Raw genomic sequence first — 26,180 nt, forward strand, 5'->3', positions numbered from 1 at the left:
CTGCCTCGGGCATGGATGTGTGTGATGTCCTTAGGTTAGTTAGGTTTCATTTGTTCTAAGCTCTAGGCGACTGATGACCTTAGAAGTTAAGTCGCATAGTGCTCAGAGCCATTTGAACCATTTGAGCCATGACTCATACTCTAGTGATATGACGTCGTAAAGGGTGATATGCGTGAAAAACTGCCGCATCGTGATGACGTTTTAATTTCTTACATCATTGCTACTAACTTCATTAGCAAAACGTTTTGCAGACAGTATCTATATATGCTGCTGAAAGTAACTACATAATCATACGGCACATAATTCAGGAGATATGACGTCGTAAACCCTAAGCCCAGGGCGAGACGCTGTGTATTACGAGCGTGGACACACAGCTATAAACAAACATCTGAGCAAAGCCGGGTTTCTCTGCTAGTAGTACCTAAAATAGATAAGGAAAGGAGAAAAAACATGAAAGAAGATGTACACGAATACCATGAAAACGAGAGGCTGCTACTGTATAGGGTGGTCAGAAACTAAAAAGCTTGCGGGGTGTTGCAGGGTACGCTGCGCTGAGTAATAATTGTTAAGAAAAAATTCGATACGTGGCACCGTTTCCAAAGTAATTAGCACTGAAGTTAGCCAATAAGCAAGTTTTGCCCGCAAATTCAAGCGGCCCGCAGATACAATTTGTATCACTTGTTCTCAATGTGTAGGTGACAGTGCACTAGACTGTTCAGCCTTGGATCGGGTTTCATCCTCACTACCGTTCCTTGTCCACTTTTAATATTGCTCTTTTGCTCGGTCTGAACCGTGATTTATTTCCAAAGAATATTCTTAAGAATTTATTTTATTTACTAGCGATTCATCAAGAACATTAACACATTTAATAACACTACGTAAGCGTGGAAGTAGTTGCCAGGGAGTAACTGATGAAATCATAAACAAATGGAAACTTTACTCACTTTAGTGCCTAAAAGCTTTTTTTAAAAGAAACAGATTTAAAATTATAATCAGAAAGCACCCTCTAAATATCAAGTTACAATTTATGCAGAGGCACAGATAATCAAGTTTTGACTAAATGAGCTTCTGGGTATAGTACCTTGCCACTTCCTTTTGACACGGCCGTAGTTACGACCGCTCAGAACAGCCTCTGAAAAACTACACTGGTGCAAATCTGCAACACACCAGATTACTTTAAACTAAAGGTTTTAACAATTGACACAAGCACACAAACTATGCATCCCCCTAGGAGGGATGGAAATGGTACAAAACACCAAAAATTAAAATGTTAACTTTGCCACCGAAGGTGCGACTTGATTTAAACTTCTAAGAAAAGTCTTACGGTGAAAGAGTGGCAACTTCATATACTAAAACGATCATTTAAATAAAAGCCCATGAAATGCAATCTCATATAAAATTCTACAAGCTTGGCTAAACAAGTTAAGAAGCTCTACAGGACACAGAAACCGCCTCTCAAGGTGATAGGCAAGATCAAAACATGTTTCAGGAATTAGGCCGTTACACTCCAAGCAATAAATTCGTTAACACACCAAATCCGACAAATATGACAGAGACAGCTACTAACGTACGGTAGATTGATAGGGAGATTACCGAACAACCCGAACCGCAGGTTGCTCCGACCCACCCCTACTCAACAAGGGAAAAGCGGACCACCCAATTTATAAATAACTAACTTCCCTCGGGTAGGCAAACGGAGAAGAATGGTGGGACGACCCCAAAGCAAAAGTGCTGGTGATCTCACCAAGAAAACAAGTAGAATTTAACAAGATTAAATCAAACAACATATCACGAATCACTTAACTTCTAATAAACTGCGATTTCTCGAGAAGACCTGGTGCAGCACCCCCTAAATCGCTCTCCCGAACCGTCCGCTGCCCGCCGCTTCAACGGACGCATGAAGGTGCGCCGACCTCCTGTCTCACTGGGTCGCGGCTCGCACCGGCCACACCTATGACGTGGGTTGACTCCTGTTGATCTCGTATCGACCGCGAAGCCACTACCCATCGCTATACGCCGTGGCCCACTGGACTCACGTGGCGAGCTCACATGCGCCGACGCTCAAGACGGACAAGTCATCTTGTAACTCAGTGCGCGACCGACCAACCGATTGATCCATTCGCCAATGACCATTGCCTGAGCAAAGTCGAGCAGACTTATGGCCTAACGCGCAGACTCAGATGCAGGAACTAAGCCTCGACCGGGCGACCAGTGGCTTAGTTCTCTTACTGGCGGAGTGGAAAGACTCTCTCCTTCTGCCGGCTTTAAAGGTTGATCCGAACGAAAGACATACTAGCACTCCGGACGACAGACAGACACTAACTGCCTCACAAATGCGGACTAGAGACAGACTAGCAAGCTGGAGACGAGAGACTGACCCAGACTGACTGGCGAGCTCATAGCGCCCCTTAAATGCACGTGAACAGGCAACCTTTCCCCTTTCCCAACACAGGGAGACACCAAAGCTGCGACTGCCACAGCGGCGCCACCGCCAAAAACGGAGGGCGACTGCTTCACACTACGCGCTGCGGCGCGCTCTTCAAAACAGCAGTTTTTAACACGGCTCACGGTTTCAGAAAACCAAACGAGAGAAGCGATTGGCGCCACCGCTTCTTGCCGGCAGCTCGAATTTCCGAGCGTAACTACCTGATAGCCTAAATTAAATGCTAATTAACTGGACAAGGCGGGATGCATCGACTATTTATCTTAAGCATTATTTTTTAGCACAACATATTTTGCAACACCCTTACGAGCTGTTCAGATTGTTCATCATCGGCCTGTGTATTATCGTAGTCAAAAATAAGATACAAGAAATTACTTTAACTTTCGTGTTAGAGCTGCTCGACAGAATATATCGAGTCAGCCACGTGGAAATTCCTCACTTTTGAATTGAAAACGGGAGGGCTACTAGTTACATTACGTAATTATAGTGGTAGCTTAATAAAAATGGATGCAGCAAAATATTAAGCGTCTTTCTGCACAAGAGCCAAGGAGGTGCGTTGCAAATACAGATTTATATCTGCTATTGATTCAGTAAAAGTTGATAACTCTCGGGAATAACCTCATAGTGTTAACAGCACCGATATTAAAGAAAGTAAATTTGAGAGGACAGTGCAAGGACTCCTGGTCTAATGAATAGGTGTCGATAAGGGTCTCGCGAGCGTACATGACATATTGTTCAAACTGCCACTTTCTGAGACAGAAATACCGAAGTGTAATGCCGTATGTCATAACTAAAACAAACAAAGTACATTATTTTTCGTATCGGACTGCCTTATATTGCAAACTTTGTTCCAGTGGTAAATATATCGGCGTTCCGTTTTAAACGATGTCCTAAACAAGAACTACCATGAGAGATTTCTATCCAAACACCTAAGAATTAAAATCTCGTTCAGGCTCGTTAGTCTTACCACGTTCTCTGTAATCCCAATTTCACGTTTAGTTCAATTGTGTTTTAGAAACCGTCAAAAATTGAGTCGTCTTGTGATTTAACATCAATTTATTTCCTACGATCAGTGAAGTTGAACTGAACTATTTGTTAAGCTACCTTTGTTGTGCTGTACATCCTTCACCACCAACATAGTGCCATCAACAAACAGACATGCTTTAGACTCACTAGCCACATGTGAAGACTAATTTTCATGACATCTCTTACACTAGACGAGGGTATCCGTCATAAAATACCTTCTGTGCATCATAGTTACCTAAGAAATAACAATTGTAATACGACCAATAGTATTGAAATGATTTGACTGCCTATAGTAACGAACTGAGTAACTAATACTGACCATGAACTAATACAGTAAATACTGGTAGTGCTTGTACTATTTCAGCTGCTGCCACTAATTGTAACAATAATAACAAAAAAATGGTTCTAATGGTTCTGAGCACTATGGGACTTAACTTCTGAGGTCATCAGTCCTCTAGAACGTAGAACTACTTAAACCTAACTAACCTAAGGACATCACACACATCCATGCCCGAGGCCAAATTCGAACCTGCGACCGTAGCAGTCGCGCGGTTCCAGACTGTATGTAGCGCCTAGAACAGCTCGGACACTCTGGCCGCCTTAATAATAATAATAATATTGACCAATATCTATTGCCAGATATAGAATGAATTTTAAGCGTAGAAAATATGTTTTCTGACCTAGCGAGTTCTGGGGAAATGAAATTTAGGAAGACTGAATCAACTAAAAATAAACGGAAATGAGGTAGGTCTGGTTGAAAAAAAGGATGTGCAAAGACAGCGAGTGCGATATAATTATTGTTTCTTTAGCAGATATGTCTTCAGTAGGTGGGGATGTTATTCATTTCCATAGAATATTGTGGGAGGGTATTCCAGAGTCAGGTTCCAGCTAGAGACGAGGACTTCGAAAAAGCGGCTGAATGATGAAGGGGGACAGAAAGGATTTTGCTCTGAGGAGGACGGGTTTTTCTGCCAAGTTGCACAGACAATAGCGATAAGGTAGCAGAGAGAAATGGGGGACAGTGTATGTCAGCAAGACATTACAGAGGACAGAGGATACGGTAATCTCAAGCGCTTGTGTTCAGGTAGCTGAGACAGCAGTGCGTGTGATGGTGAGATAAATCCAGGAATCGAACATCACAGACACAACGAACACAGACATTCATAGCCGGTTCGAAGCACCGTGAACTATCCTGAAAAAGTGCTTGCAGGAAAACGTCATTGTAATCTGACATTCTAAGTTGAAGTGCTTGTTTTGCAGGTCGAAAGGGAAGAGCTTTTCATATTTTTGTAGAGCAAAGAGATATTCTGATGCTTTCTTGGCCGTTGCAGTTACGTGCTCATTCTAATTCTGATTTTCAGTTGTTGTTTATTATTCCTAGATTTTTTTGTCGAAGGCGAGAAGTTGATATTTGTCACGTGCATGTTTAGAGGTGTTAGGGATTCCCGATAGTTTGGGCTAATGAGCCTAGTATGACCAACTAGTAGTACCTGTTGGGTTTTGGATGGGTTGATATTGACGGGAAAAAAAAAAATCACACCGAGCGAGGTGGCGCAGTGGTTAGCACACTGGACTCGCATTCGGGAGGACGACGGTTCAATCCCGCGTCCGGCCATCCTGATTTAGGTTTTCCGTGATTTCCCTAAATCGCTCCAGGCAAATGCCGGGATGGTTCCTCTGAAAGGGCACGGCCGACTTCCTTCCCTGTCCTTCCCTAATCCGATGAGACCGATGACCTCGCTGTTTGGTCTCTTTCCCCAAAACCAACCACCCAACCAAAAAAAATCACAGTACCAAGTAAGAGTTGTGCGGCATAACCTGAAGATGATGATGTCTATTCAAATTTTGCACTTGTCACATAAGGGTCGCCCTATGAGGATACACAGTGCAACGTACGTAGCGTTAGTTTTAATTCAGACTGGACATGGTGAGATGACGTTAGTCAAGAATGCCTTTGAGGATACAAAAACGCCATTGTCAACACCTCACTGTGTTTGAACGAGGTCGTGTATTACGGCTGCGAGGAGGTGGATGTTCTTTCTGTGCTATTGCAAAAGGACTTGGCAGCAGTGTACCAACGCACATGGTTGCTGGCAACGGTGGCAACGAGAATGTATGGTCCCTAGAAGACCCGATTCTGTGGCAGTGTCGAGTGGGAAGAACACGTGTCCGGCGTATGGCTCTGGCGCATTGTACAGCATCTGCGGTAGACATTTGAGCAGCAGTTGGAACCGCGGTGACACAAGGAACTGTTTCAATTAGGTTATTTCAAGGACAACTCTGTAGCATTCATTCCAGAGACCCAAAACCACCACCATATGCGACTACAGTGTTGGCAAGCGAGAGATCGTTGGAGAAGAGGATGGAGGTCTTTTGTGTTTTGCAATGAAAACTGGTTCTGCCTCGGTGTCAATGATGGCTGTGTGTTGGTCAGAAGGAGGCCAATCAAAGGGAACTACCCTGTTTGCATGCAAGACAAACTAGACCTACACCTTGTGTTTTGGTCCACGGTGCAATTTCATATGCCAGCAGGAGCATTCTCTTAAGTATCCCACGCACCCTGACTTTGTTACTCAGTCTGTCAATTCGACCTTCTGTGCTGCCATTCATGAAAAGCGTTCCAGGGATGTTTCCAAACAAGATAACGCTCGCCCTAACACAGCTATTGTACCCAATATGCTCTACTACTACACAACATCAACAACAATTGTCGACATGTTGTACTGGCCTGCTCGATCATCAGATCTGTCTCCGATCGACAGCGTATGGGACATCAATAAGTCCAGCGTCATCCACAACCAACATTAAACGTCCCTGTGTTGAGCGACTAAGTGCAACAGATATGGAGCTCTATCCCACGTCTGGTACCTGTGCAACACAATTCATGCATGTCTACATGCCTGCATTCAACATTCTGCTGGTTACACCGGTTATTAATGTACCAGTATTTCACGTTTGCAGTGGCTAATCTCACGCTTACCTTAAACTGTGCTCTTGCAATGTTAATCTTATACATATCTCGACAAACGTATTCCCGAAATTTCATTACTCTGCATTCTTTATTTTTTGGTGTTGCCATTTTTTCCGTATATACGTACACGGCCGATTTACTCTTGTATCGTGTAACTGGAACCACCCCGGAAAAATAGTGCTCATCACGTCTTAATGGAACGCCCAGTGTCGGCAGATATGTAAATGTAATGAGAAACATTGTAATAAATTGTCACTGTAATCAAAATTGTCACAAAAGCATGTAGTTAGTTAATGTTAGAGGTATGTTTTTATATTCTAGTTAAAAACCAGCAAGTAACTGTGATAGAAAAAAGGTCACTATGGGGCCAGTAGCTCTTCGAATTGCTGCTGCATATCCAGTACGATGCGGCAGAGAGATATATTGAACACGATGGTCTTCCCTCTCGATAATGCCACGTAGGCGTCCAGAGACCGGTATTGCTGCTACAGTATCTTTCCGCGATCGTCGCTGCCAGCAAGCACGTACAGTGGCTACATTCCTGGAAATTCTTTCTGCAGTATTAGGGAAGGAACATTCAGCTTCTCGTAGTCCTTTTACGCGACCCCGTTCAGACCTTGTAAGATACTAATAATGATGTTTCTTGTAGTCTTAAAGGCATTCTTGACTGATACCAATTCACTGCGTCCAATCTCAAAGGTAACTAACGCTCACGACAGTTACAGTTCGTACGAGAGTCATTCAATAAGCAAGGAAACAGTTTTTTATGCTCCACCTGTTTCAGTTGGACATACGGCGATTTTCCTGTGGGATGTCGTGGCTCTCGTTTCATGAATTTCCGATACGTGGCTGCAGCTTCAAATTGGCTTCTGTAACGGCGGTGCGTTCCTAGCTGAGAGCTTGACGGAAAGCAAGAGTATCGCAGATAGTCATAGACGCCTGCAGAATGTCTACGAAGATGAGGTAGTGAACAAAAGAAAGGGTGAGTCGTTGAACGAGGCCTCTCTCATCATCTCAATAAAGTGCACAAACCTGTCCGATCTCCCGCGTGCCGGCTGGCCGCACGCAGTTGTGTCTACTGCAGTGTTGGAACGTGCGGACACTCTCATTCGAGATGATCGACGGATCACAATCAAACACCTCGCTGGTCAACTGGACGTGTCTGTTGGTATTGCCGACACACTCGTTAAATAGTTGGGTACTCAAAGATGTGTGTCCACTGGATTCCTCGCCGCGTAACAAAATACCATAAAGAGCAACGGAGGAGCATCTGTGTCGAAATGCTGGCGCGTAAAGGGTCTGACCGCGAAAATTTTGTCGAACCATATACACGAGGGCAATCAATGTAGTGAGGTCACAACGTCATTCCTTCTAAGGAAAAATTCAAAGCCACACCCTCAGGCTTCAAAGTCATGGCGACAGTCTTCTGTGACTCTGAAGGGTTATTACGTTCGAAGGTCTCCCTCATGGTGCATTGATAAACTCAGAAGTGTGTTGCGCCAGCGTAAGAAAATTGAAGAAATGACTTGAGCGTGTTCGCCACCACAAAAATGCTAACTATCTTATCCTAACCCATGACAATACAAGGCGTCACACGAATCTGCACACCCGAAAGGAATTCACAAAACTTGATTACATTGTTCTTCCCCATCCGCAGCACAGCCCAGATCTCGCAGCTTACTTCCATCTGCGTGGCTCACTGAAGGATGCACTCCGCGGAAAGCAGTATGTGAATTTTTGGGAGGTTATTGGAGCAACTAGACGTTAGCTCCGACGTCAACTAGTAGAGCGGCTCCATGCAGGAATACGGGTCCTTTCAGTACCTTAGCGTAAGGCCGTCGATAAGAACGGAGATTATATTGAAAAATAGGTTTTGTAGCCAGAACATTAGGCAATAATTCTGCGTAATGGAATCCTGAATAAAGCCATCCCACTTTCAGGAAAGAAGAACCATGTTGCACCACTTACCGAACGACCCTCGTATTTAAAGCAATTCTGATTAGCATTCGCATAGTGGCAATACTGGCACCACTCTTATGCGATTGAGATGAACAGAGACTAGAACTCATATATTTCCGTCAGTGTATGTGAATCTACATGATTATTTACCCTTAAATTGGAAACAAACGAACATCAGGGTGAGCGGAGATGTGTTTGTGTGTGATTTACCAGGGCACGCGGCTGGCGGACACCTTGGGGCCGGTGTGCCCGCAGAGGCCGCCAGACATCTCGAACCGCACGGCGGCGCTGCTGAGGATGCCCAGGGGTCGCTACCTGCAGCTGCGCAGGATGCTGCCGCTGCTGCGCAACCAGAGCGAGGACTGCCTCTTCTTCAACCTCTACGTCCCTGCCAGCGGTGAGTGTTCTCCGCTATTCTAAGCCTTCTGTCACCCAGAGTGGCTAAGTTTGACTGTGACTACATCATGTGTTTATGTTACTCTCCCATGTGACACATTTATTCAATATATATAAATGCAGACTGAAGAGACGAATAAAAGTTGTTACCAAGGCCGGGATTCGAGCCCCCGTCTCCTGCTCACTAGGCAGATGCGCTAACTACTATTCCATCCTGGCACAGTGGCTTTACAGAACTGCCCTCGTGTGCGTCCCACCTCAATCCACATTCCCACCCACGCCTTAGTGCACTTGGTAATACGGAGAAAACGTCGACTCAGGCGTGAATGGTAACGTGGACGGAGGTGGGACGCATGCTAAGGCAGTTCTGTAAAGCCAGTGTGCCAGGATGGCGCTGTGGTTAGCGTACCTCCCTTAGTGAGCAGGAGAATCGCCTTCAAACTCGGTCTTGGTAGAAGTTCTCATTCTCCGTTTCAGTCTGCACATGTGAGACGTAGATGTTTGAGACTTGGAAAGGTCTCTGGAAGCGCAACGCACAAAGTTTCAGTTGATTGAAGCACCTGTGCCTTCGTTTCAGGCAGGGTCCCCAGCTCTGTTCGATTTTCAGGTGCTATTACAATACAGTTGGAGAGCAAATGCAAAGCTGTTCGAGTGTAGGGGGAATACCATGTGAACTGAGTCGTGAATGGGAATTTGGACTGAGGGGTGAGGCATGCTAGACTAGTCCGTAATGATATGCACAGTCACTGTGCCAGGATGGTTTACTGGTTAGCACATTTGCCAAGTGAGAGGAGACCCGTGTTTGAATCTCAAGCTCCGTTCAAATTTCCATTCGTAGGAAGGGCTCTGGAACCATATAGTTCCAATTGATTAAAGCCCCTATGCCTGGGTGTCTGGCAGCATTCCCTCCTCCCCCCTCCGCCCCAATCACCACTTTGCGAGCCTGTGCAGTACAGACCACATGTCCTGTTTATACACATTATGTGTCTTTAATACAGTGGTTTCGATTGCCTTATGCATCCTCATGCCGTTGATCATTGCTAATTCTTCCGACTTTAGGGGGAGTTTCCAGTCCCAAGGACAAGGTGTTGCACTGAACATTAGTCCAATCCTCCGCCCCCTTGGACAAGGCCTTTGCCAGAATGATGGTGACTTCTTATGCCGGAAGTCATCGGATGCCAATGCTGATTATTAATTAAAATTAAGGCGGTGGCTGATTTGGACCCCGGGACCGAGACCGCTTTCATTACTAAGCGAAGGCGCTACCATTATCCCACGCCATAAGATAAGTTCTCTACCTCATAGAGGCCTTCAGTGAAGTGCACACACCTATCAGCTCTATCATCTCTATTTAACAGTGCATTTCGCGTTTCGCTGTTAACGTTCTGCCTTTGCTTTCAGTGTCACTGAAGCTTGTTTTCTCTTTTCCACGCACCGGATCAATCCTTAAGCTCAGCATTTCAGTTTTTGTTTCTTCATGTTTCTCCCGTAGCCGTGCCCTGCTATTCCTGTTTATTGCATTCATAAGTGACGAATATTGCTGTATTTCTTCTATCCCTGAAAATTTTATACGTCTTTCTCTCATCCATTAACTGAAATATTTCTTTTGTTACCCAACATTTCTCCACAATTACTTTCCTCGGAACTGTCATCTGTGATTGTCCTTTGCAGTGATATCTATTCCCCTTTAACTAACTGCATACTGTGGTATTCATTTTCGTAGCATCTACAGCATTAGTTCAGTTGAAACGCATCTCATAGTGCATATAAACTTCAATATCCCACTTCCGTGTAGATTTATTCTTCTTAAAGAATCTAGTAAACTTCACTCTGCTTTTCATCGTTATTAAATGTTATCCTATTCTGTATCTGAGCCTGACATTTACCATGCAACTATTATGAGATTCGAGTCTATACCTGCACCTTACTATCCAGATGCTTGTTTAGGTATCTCTGATTTAAAAAACTGGAATATTCCTTCATCTTCAGCCTGTCCCTAGTATACCTCCGCCTTTGTCATTCTCGAAGAGTGTAATCGGTAGCTTGTAAATAAACTGGTTCCTGAAGTACGAATCATATTCCTGCACTCCTTATCGTTCAGAGTAGAGACAAAGTAAAGGTAAAATGATTGTCTTAATGACTTAAAGACATGTATTTACAAACTTACTATTTTGCTTCTGCTGTTAATATAGAGGAGGCGAAATAAAGAAGCAGATGACACATTAGTAAATGTACTTTGGGTAACGTATATTATGTATCGAGAGGCGCAGTTACATTGCTGTTTATTGACAAAATTAAATTCGAATGCTTATTACTAAGGCAATATTACTCTTCCTGCATATTCACACAGCCAAACACTAATTACTATTTCATTAGGTGCATAAGTTTCCTGTGCAACGACTACATCGATGAATTTATTGTGGGTTTTCGTTCGCCTTTTATTCGAAGACTTAGGTATGATCCCTGTTATATAATGAACATGCAAGAATGCGAGTGTTTTCTAAATGAAAATTAGTTGTTGTTGTATTTGTGGTCTTCAGTCCTGAGACTGGTTTGATGCAGCTCTCCATGCTACTCTATCCTGTGCAAGCTTCTTCATCTCCCAGTACCTACTGCAGCCTACATCCTTCTAAATCTGCTTAGTGTATTCATCTCTTGGTCTCCCTCTACGATATTTACCCTTCACGCTGCCCTCCAATACTAAATTGGTGACCACTCGATGTCTCAGAACATGTCCTACCAAAGGATCCCTTCTTCGAGTCAAGTTGTGCCACAAGCTCCTCTTCTCCCCAATTCTATTCAATACCTCCTCATTAGTTATGTGATCTACCCATCTAATCTCCAGCATTCTTCTGTAGCACCACATTTCTAAAGCTTCTATTCTCTTCTTGTCTGAACTATTTATCGTCGACGTTTCACTTCCATACATGGCTACACTCCATACAAATACTTCCAGAAAAGACTTCGTGACACTTAAATCTACACTCGATGTTAACAGATTTTTCTTCTTCAGAAACGCTTTCCTTGCCATTGCCAGGTTACATTTTATATCCTCTCTACTTCGACAATCATCAGTTATTTTGCTCCCCAAATAGCAAAACACCTTTACTACTTTGTCTTCTTTCCTAATCTAGTTCCCTCATCATCACCCGACTTAATTCGACTACATTCCGTCATCCTCGTTTTGCTTTTGTTGATGTTCATCTTATACCCTCCTTTCAAGACACTGTCCATTCCATTCAACTGCTCTTCCAAGTCCTTTATTGTCTCTGACAGAATTACAATGCCATCGGCGAACCTCAAAGTTGTTATATCTTCCCCATGGATTTTAATACCTACTCCGAACTTTTCTTTTGTTTCCTTTATTGCTTGCTCAATATACAGATTGAATAACATCGGGGATAGGTTACAACCCTGTCTCACTCCCTTCCCAACCACTGCTTCCCTTTCATACCCCTCGACTCCTTTAACTGCCATCTGGTTTCTGTACAAATTGTAAATAGCCTTTCGTTCCCTGTATTTTACCCCTGCCACCTTCAGAATTTGAAAAAGAGTATTCCAATCAACATTGTCAAAAGCTTTCTCTAAGTCTACAAATGCTAGAAACGTAGGTTTGCCTTTCCTTAATCTTTCTTCTAAGATATGTCGTAGGGTCAGTATTGCCTCACGTGTTCCAACATTTCTACGGAATCCAAACTGATCTTCCCCGAGGTCGGCTTCTATCAGTTTTTCTATTCGTCTGTAAAGAATTTGCGTTAGTATTTTGCAGCTGTGACTTATTAAATTGATAGTTCGGTAATTTTCACATCTGTCAACACCTGCTTTCTTTGAGATTGGAATTATTATATTCTCCTTGAAGTCTGAGGGTATTTCGCCTGTCTCATACATCTTGCTCACCAGATGGTAGAGTTTTGACAGGACTGGCTCTCCCAAGGCTGTCAGTAGTTCTAATGAAATGTTGTCCACTCCGGGGGCCTTGTTTCGACTCAGGTCTTTCAGTGCTCTGTCAAACTCTTTACGCAGTATCATATCTCCTATTTCATCTTCATCTACATCCTCTTCCATTTCCATAATATTGTCCTCAAGTACACCGCCCTTGTATAAACCATCTATATACTCCTTCCGCTTTTCTGCTTTCCCTTCTTTGCTTAGAACTGGGTTTAAATCAAAGCTCTTGATATTCATGCAAGTGGTTCTCCTTTCTCCAAAGGTCTCTTTAGTTTTTCCGTGAGATAAGCCTCTACATCCTTACATTTGTACTCTATCCATCCCTGCTTAGCCATTTTGCACTTCCTGTCGATATCATTTTTGAGACGTTTGTATTCCTTTTTGCCTGCTTCATTTACTGCATTTTTATATTTTCTCCTTTCATCAATTAAATTCAATGTTTCTTCTGTTAGCCAAGGGTTTCTACTAGCCCTCGTCTTTTTACCTATTTGATCCTCTGCTGCCTTCACTATTTCATCCCTCAAAGTTACCCATTCTACTTCTACTGAATTTCTTTTCCCCATTCCTGTCAGTTGTTCCCTTATGCTCTCCCTGAAACTCTGTAGAACCCCTGGTTCTTTCAGTTTATCCAGGTCCCATCTCCTTAAATTCCAACCATTTTGCAGTTTCTTCAGTTTTAATCTCCAGATCATAACCATTAGATTGTGGTCAGAGTCCACATCTGCCCTTGTAAATGTCTTACAATTTAAAACCTGGTTCCTAAATCTCTGTCTTACCATTATATAATCTATCTGATACCTTTCAGTATCTCCAGGATTCTTCCATGTATACAACCTTCCTTTATGATTCTTAAACCAAGTGTTAGCTATGATTAAGTTAAGCACTGCGCAAAATCCTACTAGGCGGCTTCCTCTTTCATTTCTTTTCCCCAATCCATATTCAACTACTATATTCCCTTCTCTCCCTTTTCCTACGCTTGAATTCCAGTCACCCATGACTATTAAATTCTCGTCTGCCTTCACTACCTGAATAATTTCTTTTATCTCATCATACATTTCATCAATTTCTTCGTCTTCGTCATCTGCAGAGCTAGTTGGCATATAAACTTGTACTACTGTAGTAGGCGTGGGCTTTGTGTCTATCTTGGGCACAATAATGCGTTCACTATGCTGTTTGTAGTAGCTTACCCGTACTCCTATTTTTTATTCATTATTAAATCTACTCCTGCATTTGATTTTGTATTTATAACCCTGTATTCACCTGACCAGAAGTCATGTTCCTCCTTCCACCGGACTTCACTAATTCCCACTATATCTAACTTTAACCTATCCATTTCCCTTTTTAAATTTTCTAAGCTACCTTCCCGATTAAGGGATCTGACATTCCACGCTCCGATCCGTGGAACGCCAGTTTACTTTTTCCTGATAGCAACGTCCTCCTGAGCAGTCCCCGCCCGGAGATCCGAATGGGGGACTATTTTACCTCCGGAATATTTTACCCAAGGGGACGCCATCATCATTTAATCATACAGTAAAGCTGCATGCCCTCGGGAAAAATTACGGCTGTAGTTTCGCCTTGCTTTCCGCCGTTCGCAGTACCAGAACAGCAAGGCTATTTTGGTTAGTGTTACAAGGCCAGATCAGTCAATCATCCAGACTGTTGCCCCTGCAACTACTGAAACGGCTGCTGCCCCTCTTCAGGAACCACACGTTTGTCTGGCCTCTCAACAGATACCCCTCCGTTGTGGTTGCACCTACGGTAGGGCTATCTGTAACGTTGAGGCACTCAAGCCTCCCCACCAACGCCAAGGCCAAGGTCCGTGTTTCGGGGGAGGGGGGGGGGGGCTGGGGGGGAAATTAGTTAAAGAGACAGAAGCTTTAGAAGAAATATCTCACTGCGGGTAAAGGCAGCTGAACGTCTCAAAAACCTAAAAGCACACCGATTCAAATGATGCAATGTCTACGAGTTCCTCTCATTCTCAAAGCTATACGCAAAAAACGTTTCATTATGTAAATAAGTGCAGCAGTCAACATTAGCTAGATACCATCGTCAACATATTAAGTTTAAACGCCAGGAATGCTATTACCGTAGTACAGCACGCTGAAAGGAGCCTGGGACTGATAAACTAGATGATTGTTTTTTTCTTTTTTTCTAAAGTCTTATCGTTACCCCTTGCCTCAGTACGAATTTTACTTTGAAATAAAGTTCGTTTTCCCCGTGAACGTAGAAACATGACCCACGACTATGAGACCGTTCACTTTACCGGAAGATGTTCCTTCATTACAATAATTTTTTTATGGCCCCAAACAAATCAGATTAACTGTTGATTTCATTCGTAGTTACCAAAAACGTTTATTGAACACTAATGTTTTAGCACATAAGGGCTGTTTTCAGATTTTGATGTGTTTATTACAACGTAAAAAGCAACCTAAGATTCATTTATACGTCTTGTTTAGAGAACACCGAAGCTTTTATCGTATATACTGCAATCAGCCACAAGCTTGTTAAAACGATTTAATTGTAGAATTACCAGATCCGATTCTGAACCCACCGCAATACGGTAGAGTTGACTTCTCTGCAAGTTTTACATTTGTGCCTCAAAGTCAATTTTTTGTGGTGTACAATTTAGAAAAGATTTTACATTTGTGTCCTGAAGTATAACAACTTTTTTGTGATTAAATACACTCCTGGAAATGGAAAAAAGAACACATTGACACCGGTGTGTCAGACCCACCATACTTGCTCCGGACACTGCGAGAGGGCTGTACAAGCAATGATCACACGCACGGCACAGCGGACACACCAGGAACCGCGGTGTTGGCCGTCGAATGGCGCTAGCTGTGCAGCATTTGTGCACCGCCGCCGTCAGTGTCAGCCAGTTTGCCGTGGCATACGGAGCTCCATCGCAGTCTTTAACACTGGTAGCATGCCGCGACAGCGTGGACGTGAACCGTATGTGCAGTTGACGGACTTTGAGCGAGAGCGTATAGTGGGCATGCGGGAGGCCGGGTGGACGTACCGCCGAATTGCTCAACACGTGGGGCGTGAGGTCTCCACAGTACATCGATGTTGTCGCCAGTGGTCGGCGGAAGGTGCACGTGCCCGTCGACCTGCGACCGGACCGCAGCGACGCACGGATGCACGCCAAGACCGTAGGATCCTACGCAGTGCCGTAGGGGACCGCACCGCCACTTCCCAGAAAATTAGGGACACTGTTGTTCCTGGGGTATCGGCGAGGACCATTCGCAACCGTCTCCATGAAGCTAGGCTACGGTCCCGCACACCGTTAGGCCGTCTTCCGCTCACGCCCCAACATCGTGCAGCCCGCCTCCAGTGGTGTCGCGACAGGCGTGAATGGAGGGACGAATGGAGACGTGTCGTCTTCAGCGATGAGAGTCGCTTCTGCCTTGGTGCCAATGATGGTCGTATGCGTGTTTGGCGCCGTGCAGGTGAGCGCCACAATCAGGACTGCATACGACCGAGGCACACAGGGCCAACACCCGGCATCATGGTGTGGGGAGCGATCTCCTACACTGGCCGTACACCACTGGTGATCGTCGAGGGGACACTGAATAGTGCACGGTACATCCAAACCGTCATCGAACCCATCGTTCTACCATTCCTAGACCGGCAAGGGAACTTGCTGTTCCAACAGGACAATGCACGTCCGCATGTATCCCGTGCCACCCAACGTGCTCTAGAAGGTGTAAGTCAACTACCCTGGCCAGCAAGATCTCCGGATCTGTCCCCCATTGAGCATGTTTGGGACTGGATGAAGCGTCGTCTCACGCGGTCTGCACGTCCAGCACGAAAGCTGGTCCAACTGAGGCGCCAGGTGGAAATAGCATGGCAAGCCGTTCCACAGGACTACATCCAGCATCTCTACGATCGTCTCCATGGGAGAATAGCAGCCTGCATTGCTGCGAAAGGTGGATATACACTGTACTAGTGCCGACATTGTGCATGCTCTGTTGCCTGTGTCTATGTGCCTGTGGTTTTGTCAGTGTGATCATGTGATGTATCTGACCCCAGGAATGTGTTAATAAAGTTTCCCCTTCCTGGGACAATGAATTCACGGTGTTCTTATTTCAATTTCCAGGAGTGTAGTTTTAAACTTGTATATGCCCGATAAATTCTGCTTACTTCATGAGAATCCGTCCTTTACATATTACAAAAATAGGCTTCAAATGTTTCAAATGGCTCTAAGCACTATAAGACTTAACATCTGACGTCATCAGTCCCCTAGACTTAGAACTACTTAAACTTAACTAGCCTAAGAACAGCACACACATCCATGCCCGAGGCTGGATTCGAACCTGCGACCGTAGCAGCAGCACGGTTCCGGACTAAGCGCCTAGAACAGCTCGGCCACATCGGCCGGCGACATAGGTTTCATCCTCTTTCACAAACCATTATGATAGTGAACCGAACTAAATACAAGTCGGCGCATACATTCGTTTACGTCGACTACTCATTTGCAGTGTGAAATAACGTGATATTTGTACAGATCCGACACATTTCTGGATACTTGTTAATCATGTTCATGTGTGTGAATTCCTAAGGGACCAAACTGCTGAGGTCAATGGTCCTTAGACCTACTCACCACTTAAACTAACATGAACTAACTTATCCTAAGAACAACACAGACACCCACGCCCGAGAGAAGACTCAAACCTCCGGCGGAAGGGGCCGTGCAATCCGTGAAATGGCGTCTCAAACCGAGGGGCCACTCGGCGCGGCGATACATCATCGTAGTACAGATAATGTTCTAGAGTTAGGCATTTAATTATTTAGGACAAAGATGTGAATGTTGCAGGGAAGTCAACATTACCATCTGAAGATGCGCTCAGGCCCAAAACTAGTAATACTACAATAAAATCAATGTAAAATAAATTGTGGCTGCTTGCAGTATTTCCTAAAAGGTAACCTAAGGTTCTAAGTGGATAACTTTTTATTCGGGAACGAAATTCTGTGCAAAGCAAAGAGTCCTGCGTGAATTGTTCCGTTTAATTAAAGCACACAGGTCAGGTTTAGGGTCTGTAACAGCTAACGTTCGACCTAATTCTATTGCTAATGTGACTGGAAACAGTGGGTGCAGTTAGAGTAGCATGCTTTCAACATCTCTTTATTCACGTAGAGGAGCCACGTAAACACAGCCTCAGAATTTGATGTCGGGTTCATGACTGAGATCACCATCTTCAGGCGTTGGTTGCTATTTTTATCGCTGCTAAGCGAGGCTGCAGAACGAAGCATGCTGCTAAACCCTTAGTGTGTGCTCTTCTGATAAATGTTCCAGTGAAAGCGATATTCCGTAATCCGCTTACCGGTGATTTATGTATGATCCGGGAGACGCTGTATTTATCCCAGTCCCAAGAATTTTCCGTAATTTTTCCTCTCGGGTTATCTACCGACTCAACTTTAATTAATTTTTCCATGTGTCTTGTGTATTTTCGAGCAAATTCGGTTGTTACGGCTTTGGAAATGGATAGTTCTTCTCCTTCTAATTTGGACTACTTGCTGCAGCGGATTATTTTGTTTCATCAGGTTTTATTTAGCGAAAATAACGTTTTGAAAGGTCCAACTAGAAAATAGTGATTATGAGTGTCATTGACATTGATTTATAGTAAGTGATTTCATTCGAGCATATCCTTCTCAAGCGTCTAATGTGAGCTTGCAGAGCTGGCAGGACATTCACATATGTAAAGACATAATCAGGTAACGTTATGTTTTACGTAAATTTTTATCGCGCCGCAAAAATTAGAAATACAATTTATTGTACACATATATTATACTAGAACTGACATGTGAGTACATTTTCACTCAATTTGGGTGCATAGGTCCAGGGAAATCAGTACCCAGAACAACCACCTCTGGCCGTAATAACGGCCTTGATACGCCTGGGCATTGAGTGAAACAGTACTTGGATGGCATGTAAAGGTACAGCTCCACATGCAGATTCCACACGATACCATAGTTCATCAAGAGTAGTGGCTGGCGTATTGTGACGAGCCAGTTGTTCGGCCACCATTGACCATACGTTTCCAGTTGCTGAGACATGTGGAGAATGTGCTGGCCAAGGCAGCAGTCGAACCTTTTCTGTATCCACTAAAGCCTGTACAGGACCTGCAACATGCGGTCGTGCATTATCTTGCTGAAATGTAGGGTTTCGCAGGGATTGAATGAAAGGTAGAGCCACGGGTCGTAACACATCTGAAATGTAACGTCGAAAGTGCAGTCAGCGTGAACAAGAGGTGACCGATACATGTAACCAATGGCACCCCATTCCATCACTTCGGGTGATACGCCAGTATGGCAATGACGAATACACGCTTACAATGTGCGTTCACCACGATGTCGCCCAACACGGACGCGACCATCATGATGATGTAAACAGAACCTGAATACATCCGAAAAAATGACGTTTTGAGGTTAGTGCACCCAGTTCCGTCGTTGAGTACACCATCGCAGGCGGTCCTGTCTGTGATGCAGCGTCAATGGTAACCGCAGCCATGGTCTCCGAGCTGATAGTCCATGCTGCTGCAAACGTCGTCGAACCGCTCCTGCAGATGGTTGTTGTCTTGCAAAACGTCGCCATCTGTTGACTCAGGGATCGAGACGTGGCTGCACGATCCTTTAAGCCATGCGGATAAAATGCTCGTCATCTCGACTGCTAGTGACGCTAGACCGTTGGGATCCAGCACGGCGTTCCGTATTACCCTCCTGAAAGCACCAAATCGATATTCTGCTAACAGTCATTGAATCTCGCCCAACGCGAGCAGCAGTGTCGCGATACGATAAACCGCAATCGCGGTAGGCTACAATCCGACCTTTAACAAAGTCGGAAACGTGATGGTACGCATTTCTTCTCCTTACACGAGGCATCACAACAACGTTTCACCAGACAACGCCGGTCAACTGCTGTTTGTGTATAAGAAACTGGTTGGAAACTTTCCTCGCATCAGCATGTTGTAGGTGTCGCCACCGGCGCCAACGTTGTGTAAATGCTCTGAAAATCTAATCATCTGCATATAACTGCATCTTCTTCCTGTCGGTTAAATTTCGCGCCAGTAGCACGTCATGTTCGTGGTGTAGCAATTTTAATGGCCAGTAGTGTAGTTGCCATGTACTCTCAAAAAACTATGCATGTTGTTTGAAAAGCGTGAATAGTAGCAGTCGTTACACACACACACACACACACACATACAACACCGCAAAGGGACTATTTAAATTTAGCGGGCTTTATACATTCGGGATAGTCGAAAATGTTGTGTGTTCTCGAGTTCTCGACGGCTTATTGCTTTAGAAAAAGACTGGATCATAGAATTTACATAAAATTTTTCTTTCAGAATGGAATAATGCGCAGCACTGCATTCTAAATGTTGACTGAGGCTGTTTTCGAGTTTACTGTGACTAAGAAAAGTATTTAAGAATATTATAAACGTTTGAAAGAGGGTCGAGAGGACGTTGAAGACGACTACCGCATTTCAATGAAATTACAATTAACGACAGCACAGACGCGGCAATACGGGAGCATCCGTCTGATAGTGTTTGCTGAACGTATCAGAGTGTAACATTTTGCATCTCAGTCACTGTATTAGAATTTTATGACTTTTGCTGCTGATACAGTAACAGATCACTATTTCGGTAACTACCACTGTTGAGAGACGTTGAGATATCAATTATTCGATGGAATTAGAAGGAGAGCAACCTACACGTGGTACAAAGTAGGATAGATATTCGCACGAGACTAAATCTGTTTCCAACAGCTTCCAACAGGCTTCTTCCGGCTTAATTAACATTTGATCTTACGTAACGTAGTTACTAGATCACAGAAACCATGTGTATCGGATTCAGTCCTGAGGCGGACGAGGTGTTTTATAGAGGGTGATCGGTAACAATCTGAGAAGCTTCTAAGGGCGTTGCAGGGAAATTTGTGCCGAGAAATAATTGTTCATAAAAAAATTAGGTACGTTGCGCCGTCTCCGAATTGTATATCATTGCTGTTTGCAGTCAGTGAATACGAGTAATTAAAAATTCGGTGCCCAAGGTACTGGGCCATAACCTAAGTTTTATAGTGAATAAGGCCAGTTTACAGCTATTGAGGTAATATGCAGTGAGGTTAACTGCCCTGTTCCACGAGAAATACTCCTTTCGTAATAATATTTCAGTGGTGGCTTCATAGCATAACAAATGCAATCCGGAGATTGCAAGAAAATATATATGAGAAATTTTGAAGAATATTGCTGGTATCTCCCGCCTTAAGCGCCAAGACGCCAGAATAACACTTAATAAATCGCCACTACCACAGTTCAAGGCAAATCTACAACCAAATCTCTTGAAACGGATTTTTAACTGGTTTGCATAAAGAACAAACGCGAAACTACGGTGCTTTCAGAAAATACAAACTGAAAGGGTACAGTACCGCCCAACATTGAAAATAGGTACGAAATTCTTGTCAGAACAACACATTTTTTGTGTAAAAGTAACTCAATTTCAATTAATATAGCGAAGCCGGATACCAGTGTGGGAAAGAATGACAATTTATTTATTTAATTGATCACATGTGCACTCCCTCAAAATAAATCCCTACATCCAGTTTGGTGAGATCTGTGAAAGGAATGAATGTATGGTCGTCTGCTAACCACAGATAGTGAATCGGAATATATGATCATCTTTGAGTCGATCCTTTGGCTACCTTTGGTGAGACCAAAGAGATGGAAGTTACCAGAGCTTTGAGCGTCTGAAATGTGGCTGACCAATAAGGTAGCAGGGTGCTTCTCCCACTTCGAGAGAGGTGCGAGAGAATCGAGAATACGGCCATGTTTCAGCACTCTGCCGCTGAACCTTCTGCTGTAAAGACCTGTTTTTTTGTTGTGCTCCGGAATGAAAGAGTGGAGGCATGGTATGGATGTGGAATATTTAAGAGTAGTTAGAATTAATAATTTCTCTTTCACAGGACCTTTTGTGGGGAAAATTACAAAGTGAGGCAGGTAATTTTAAGGGGATTGTAGTAAACCAACGGTCACAAAGAGCCCACGTGTAGATATAAGTTGAGATACTTCCGTGAGCTTAAGCTGAAATATTTAAGAATTAATAGCGTGTGTACAATAAGCTGAAATATTTAAGAATTAATAGCGTGTGTACAATAAGCTGAAATATTTAAGAAATAGCGTGTGTATCATAAGTTGAAGTATTTAAGAAATATCATTCCGTGTGACGCTGAATTTAAACTCTGAGAGAGAATCAAGGTGAGTCGGCCGTTTTTCCAGCAAAGGCTTGCATTGCACAGGAAGACGTGCGTTTATCTCCAGAGTTCACATTAGGAAAGTAGAAATTACAAAGTGGGGCAGTGTCGTGTGAAACTGGGATAAATATTGATTGAAGTGGGAAAGCGGAAAGTGATGAAGTTGTAACCGTTCTTTGTGTAATATTTCATATTGTTGTGTTGTGTATGTCTTGTAATTTGGGTATGTGTGTTTTGCATGGGAGTAGCAAGGTAGTTTCGAAAGATTTGTGGGTATGCCTGTTCCTTCTGTATCGCTCGATCTGGAGGAAAGTTTCGTGAGGATTATTGTGAGAGGCGAAGTGTGAGGTATAATAAAAGATCCACCATCCGATCCAGGGAGTGCACTGTTGCGGTAAATAGATTACGAGACCATAGTATAGAGATTCACTAACGTAAAGCCATGCCCATTGGGCGGAATTTCTCATGTGATTTTGTTGTAGGTTGTAGAATTTGTGTGTTTAGGAATAAATCAAATAGTGAAAAGAAAGAGATTGGTGGCCTATTTCATTAAATTGTATGTTATCGTAATGTCCCGAATTTATATAAAAGCCGTTAAATCAAAGACAAAAGGTAAATGTGGTATTGCCAGTGCGTAGTGTACAGTCAGAGTTCTATAAATCACTGATAGTCAGATGCGTGTTTCCGTTGCGTATTATTCATACAGGAGGATAATTTGTAACTAAATAGTAAGATACGAGAATTCATGTTGCTCGATAAATTAAGGAAGATTCCACTCGCTTGGCAAACCACACATCTTGCAGGCCTGACTGCTTGATGCCACAGTATGAGAAAGGCAAGTGGGTGCCTCTCATAATTTCGACCCTGCCAGGATTCCTTTTTTTTTTGCCACGATAATTTTGTTACCAGGATATTTAATTTGTTGCCAGGATTCCTTTGCCAGGATCGTTTTTGTTAGGATATTTTGTTGTTAGGGTTTGCTGTTAAGATTTTTTTTATGGAATGTATTGTGATAGCGCTAAGAAGTAAAATTTTTTCTGTTTGCAAATTCTTTCTGGATTGGTGAGGATCTTTTATTTTATTTTATGTAATTAATTGCTATATCGCACAAGGCTGGAAGATCGTTTCATAATTTTTTTTGCGTAATGTCCGTAGTAACTAGGTCGCAGTCGAAAAGTGTAGCCACCATGGAGAATAGCGATTCTGGGGTGGACGTAGCAGTGCAGCAGGAAGTAACTGTTGACCATGAGTTAATGAGCGAGAAAGACAAACATTCCGAAGGGGCTGTATTGTTCAGTGGACCGCTGCAAGGGGATCCTTTATGCGGCGGGCTTTGTCCACAAACGCGGGCTTTTCCCGACGACGCGGGCGAGCCGAGACTAGGCCAGGTGTGCGGTGAAAGTGCAGCTACCCTTAGCGAAGCTACGGTTTCTCAGGCGAACGAGGTGAGCGCGTCGAAAGTAGGAAATAACGATGTGATACTGCAGTTTTTACAAGCGATGAGTAGGGAGACTAACGAAAGATTAGAAGCAATCAATAGAGATAATAAGGAGAGAGATAGGGAGGCTAAGGAGAGAGATAGGGAGGCTAAGGAGAGAGATAGGGAGACTAAGGAGAGATTGGAAGCAAATAAGGAAAGATTGGAGGCAATTGATAAGGGAAATAAAGAGGCAATGAGGAAGCTACACACAGTTATCGATGAGCGTCTGTCCGCAGTTAATAATCGGTTAGATGAGGGGGAGAAGAATCTGGATGCGGTGCAGCAAGAATGTGATGCTGTGAAAGAAAAGGCCAATAATTTGGAGGTACGAATAAGTGCAATAGAAAGCGATATTACAGAACATAGGGGCGTGTGGCCGGATGAGCGAATCAAAGAGATAGTGGAGGACTTACTTGCAGATAAACAAGGGGCATTAGACAGCGTGGAAGCTCAAGTCACACGGCAGGAAATGGCGCTAAATAAACACAGGGATGAAGTTGCGGAGGTAGTGGGCAGAATGAATACGATTAGCGCAGATGTAGAAAAGATCAGTATAAGAGGCGAAACAGGCTCTGACAGTACGCAGCGAGAGGTTTATGCCGACCAGGAGGAGATACAATCACTATTACAGTTTAAAGAGGCACAATTAGAAACAAATAGGAAACATAGGGAAGAACTAGCACAGTTGCAATTAGCGTGCAGAAGCGAAGGTGAAACACCACCAGGTAGACTGCGGAGGGAGAGTGAGATAAATTCAAAAATCGAAAATAGGCAGAAAGAGGATGACGAACTCAGAGTTAGAAGAACGGTTGTGTCGGATAAAACAGGTGGCAAACCCAACTGGGTATAGCCCAAGGTCGGAAAACATAAATGCGGAAGAAGAATGTAGGAGACACTTCGTGTCGGTACAAACGTACACTTGTTTTCCGGATCCTGATAATTACCAACATCCATGCCTGTGGCTGTCTCAATTTCAAGATTCATTACCTTCATCGTGGGGACCGCTCCTAAAAATGAAGTTTGTGTGTAACCATTTGAGGGACGAGGCTAGAGCGAAAATGCAGGAAGTTATTAAAGACTGTAGTAGCTACAAGATGTTTTGTGACAAATTTTTAAATGAATTCTGGTCGAAAAGTAAGCAGGACCAGGTTAAGCAAAGCATATTGATGATGCCAAATTGTAACGAAGGTGGTATAAGAGATCCAGCGTCGTGTTATCAGGAAATGCTGAGACGAAACAGGTATTTGGATGTGCCATACGAAACTGGGGAGCTCATTAGGATCTGTATAACGAAGTTGCCAGTGAGATTGCGCAGAGATATAGTGATAGCAGGCAGAGGCTTGAACGATTCTGCGTCATTTCAGCACTTATTACAGGAACTGGGTAACGAGAGCAACATTGTGAACGGCGACATGACTCTTAGGTCAGACAGAGTTGAGGATAGGAACGGTAGAAACTATCAGAATGACAGGAGAGCATGGAATCAGAGGAATGACGGAAATGGAAGATGGCGAGGAAATAGGGGGCAGAATTCATGGGGATATCGACCAGCAAACCGGGAAGATAGAAGATGGGACAGAGATGGAAGAAGGGAAAATGAAAATGATGGGCGAAGAGAGGATAGGCAATTATTGGGTTCACGACAGGACAATCATTGTCACAATGACGGAGGGACAAGAAGGTGACTACTTGATAGACGGGTACAAACCAGGACTATTAATGATGTAAATATTAGGTATATCGATTACGGAAAACTAAGGGAGAATCTGTTAGAGGAGGTAGGAGATGTGGGGAGTGAAGTCCACCCAATAATTAGCGTAGAAATAAATAATATAATCGTACCTTGTGTCATCGACACAGGCAGTGTAATGAGTGTTTTGAGGGAAGATGTGTTCAAGTGTTGTAGTCTTACGAAACCATGGCCAACGTTGCCATTGCAAAGGACAACAGTGAGAGGGGCAATTACAGGAAAGGGAATTGAGGTGAAGTTACAAGCGCAGGTAGACTTCGTGTGCCAGGCGAAGAGGTTTAGTACAGTGTTCATGATTGTGTCATCTCTAACTGTTGAAGGGATATTAGGGGTTAATTTTTTGAACAAATATAAAGCAGTCGTTAACATGAGAAATGGTTCGATGGAGTTGAAACGAGATTCGGAGGAAATTACATTAAGATTCGACGATTGCTTACATGGTAAAGATAACGCACACTTAGCATTATGTCTGGCGGTAAAGTCCGGTAAACAGGCACAGAATACGGGGTTAGAACAAGAGAAGAAGGAAATTCATAAATGTTTGGAGGAGGAGATCAGGGAGAAAATCTGGCATTTACGAGGGACCACGGTCTACGGGGAATTGCAGAAAATTTTATACGAGAATAGAAAGGTATTTAAACATGCTGCGGGTACAATAAGAAATTTTGTGTATAGATTCAAGGTCAAGCCACATAAACAGTTTAGGGCCCAAGTGTACCCGATACCTGTTGTGTACAAAGAAAGAGTGGAAGCTGAGATCGAAAGCATGCTACAACAAGGGATTATCGAACCAGCATCCAGTCCGTACAACAGTCCTTTAGTTTGTGTTGAAAAAAAGGATGGGTCAATTAGATTAGTCTTGGACGCAAGAAGGATTAATAAGGTAATAGAGCCAGAGACAGATCGGCCGCTGACACTTGACGAATTGCTACAAAAGTTCCACGGGATCAGAGTTCTCAGCTC

The 26,180-nt window shown here is 43.6% G+C and overlaps 1 protein-coding gene across 1 annotated transcript in view; it reads left to right on the top strand.

Moving 5' to 3' along the window:
- Positions 1-26,180, top strand: part of LOC126456170 (neuroligin-2-like) — a 351,902-nt gene that overhangs the window by 73,479 nt on the left and 252,243 nt on the right. The window contains exon 4 of the mRNA XM_050091924.1: positions 8,613-8,796. Coding sequence (XP_049947881.1) covers positions 8,613-8,796 — 184 coding nt within the window. The remainder of the gene's footprint in view (positions 1-8,612; positions 8,797-26,180) is intronic.

Source organism: Schistocerca serialis, chromosome 2 (assembly GCF_023864345.2).
Source record: "Schistocerca serialis cubense isolate TAMUIC-IGC-003099 chromosome 2, iqSchSeri2.2, whole genome shotgun sequence".
Taxonomy (NCBI): Eukaryota; Metazoa; Arthropoda; class Insecta; order Orthoptera; family Acrididae; genus Schistocerca; species Schistocerca serialis.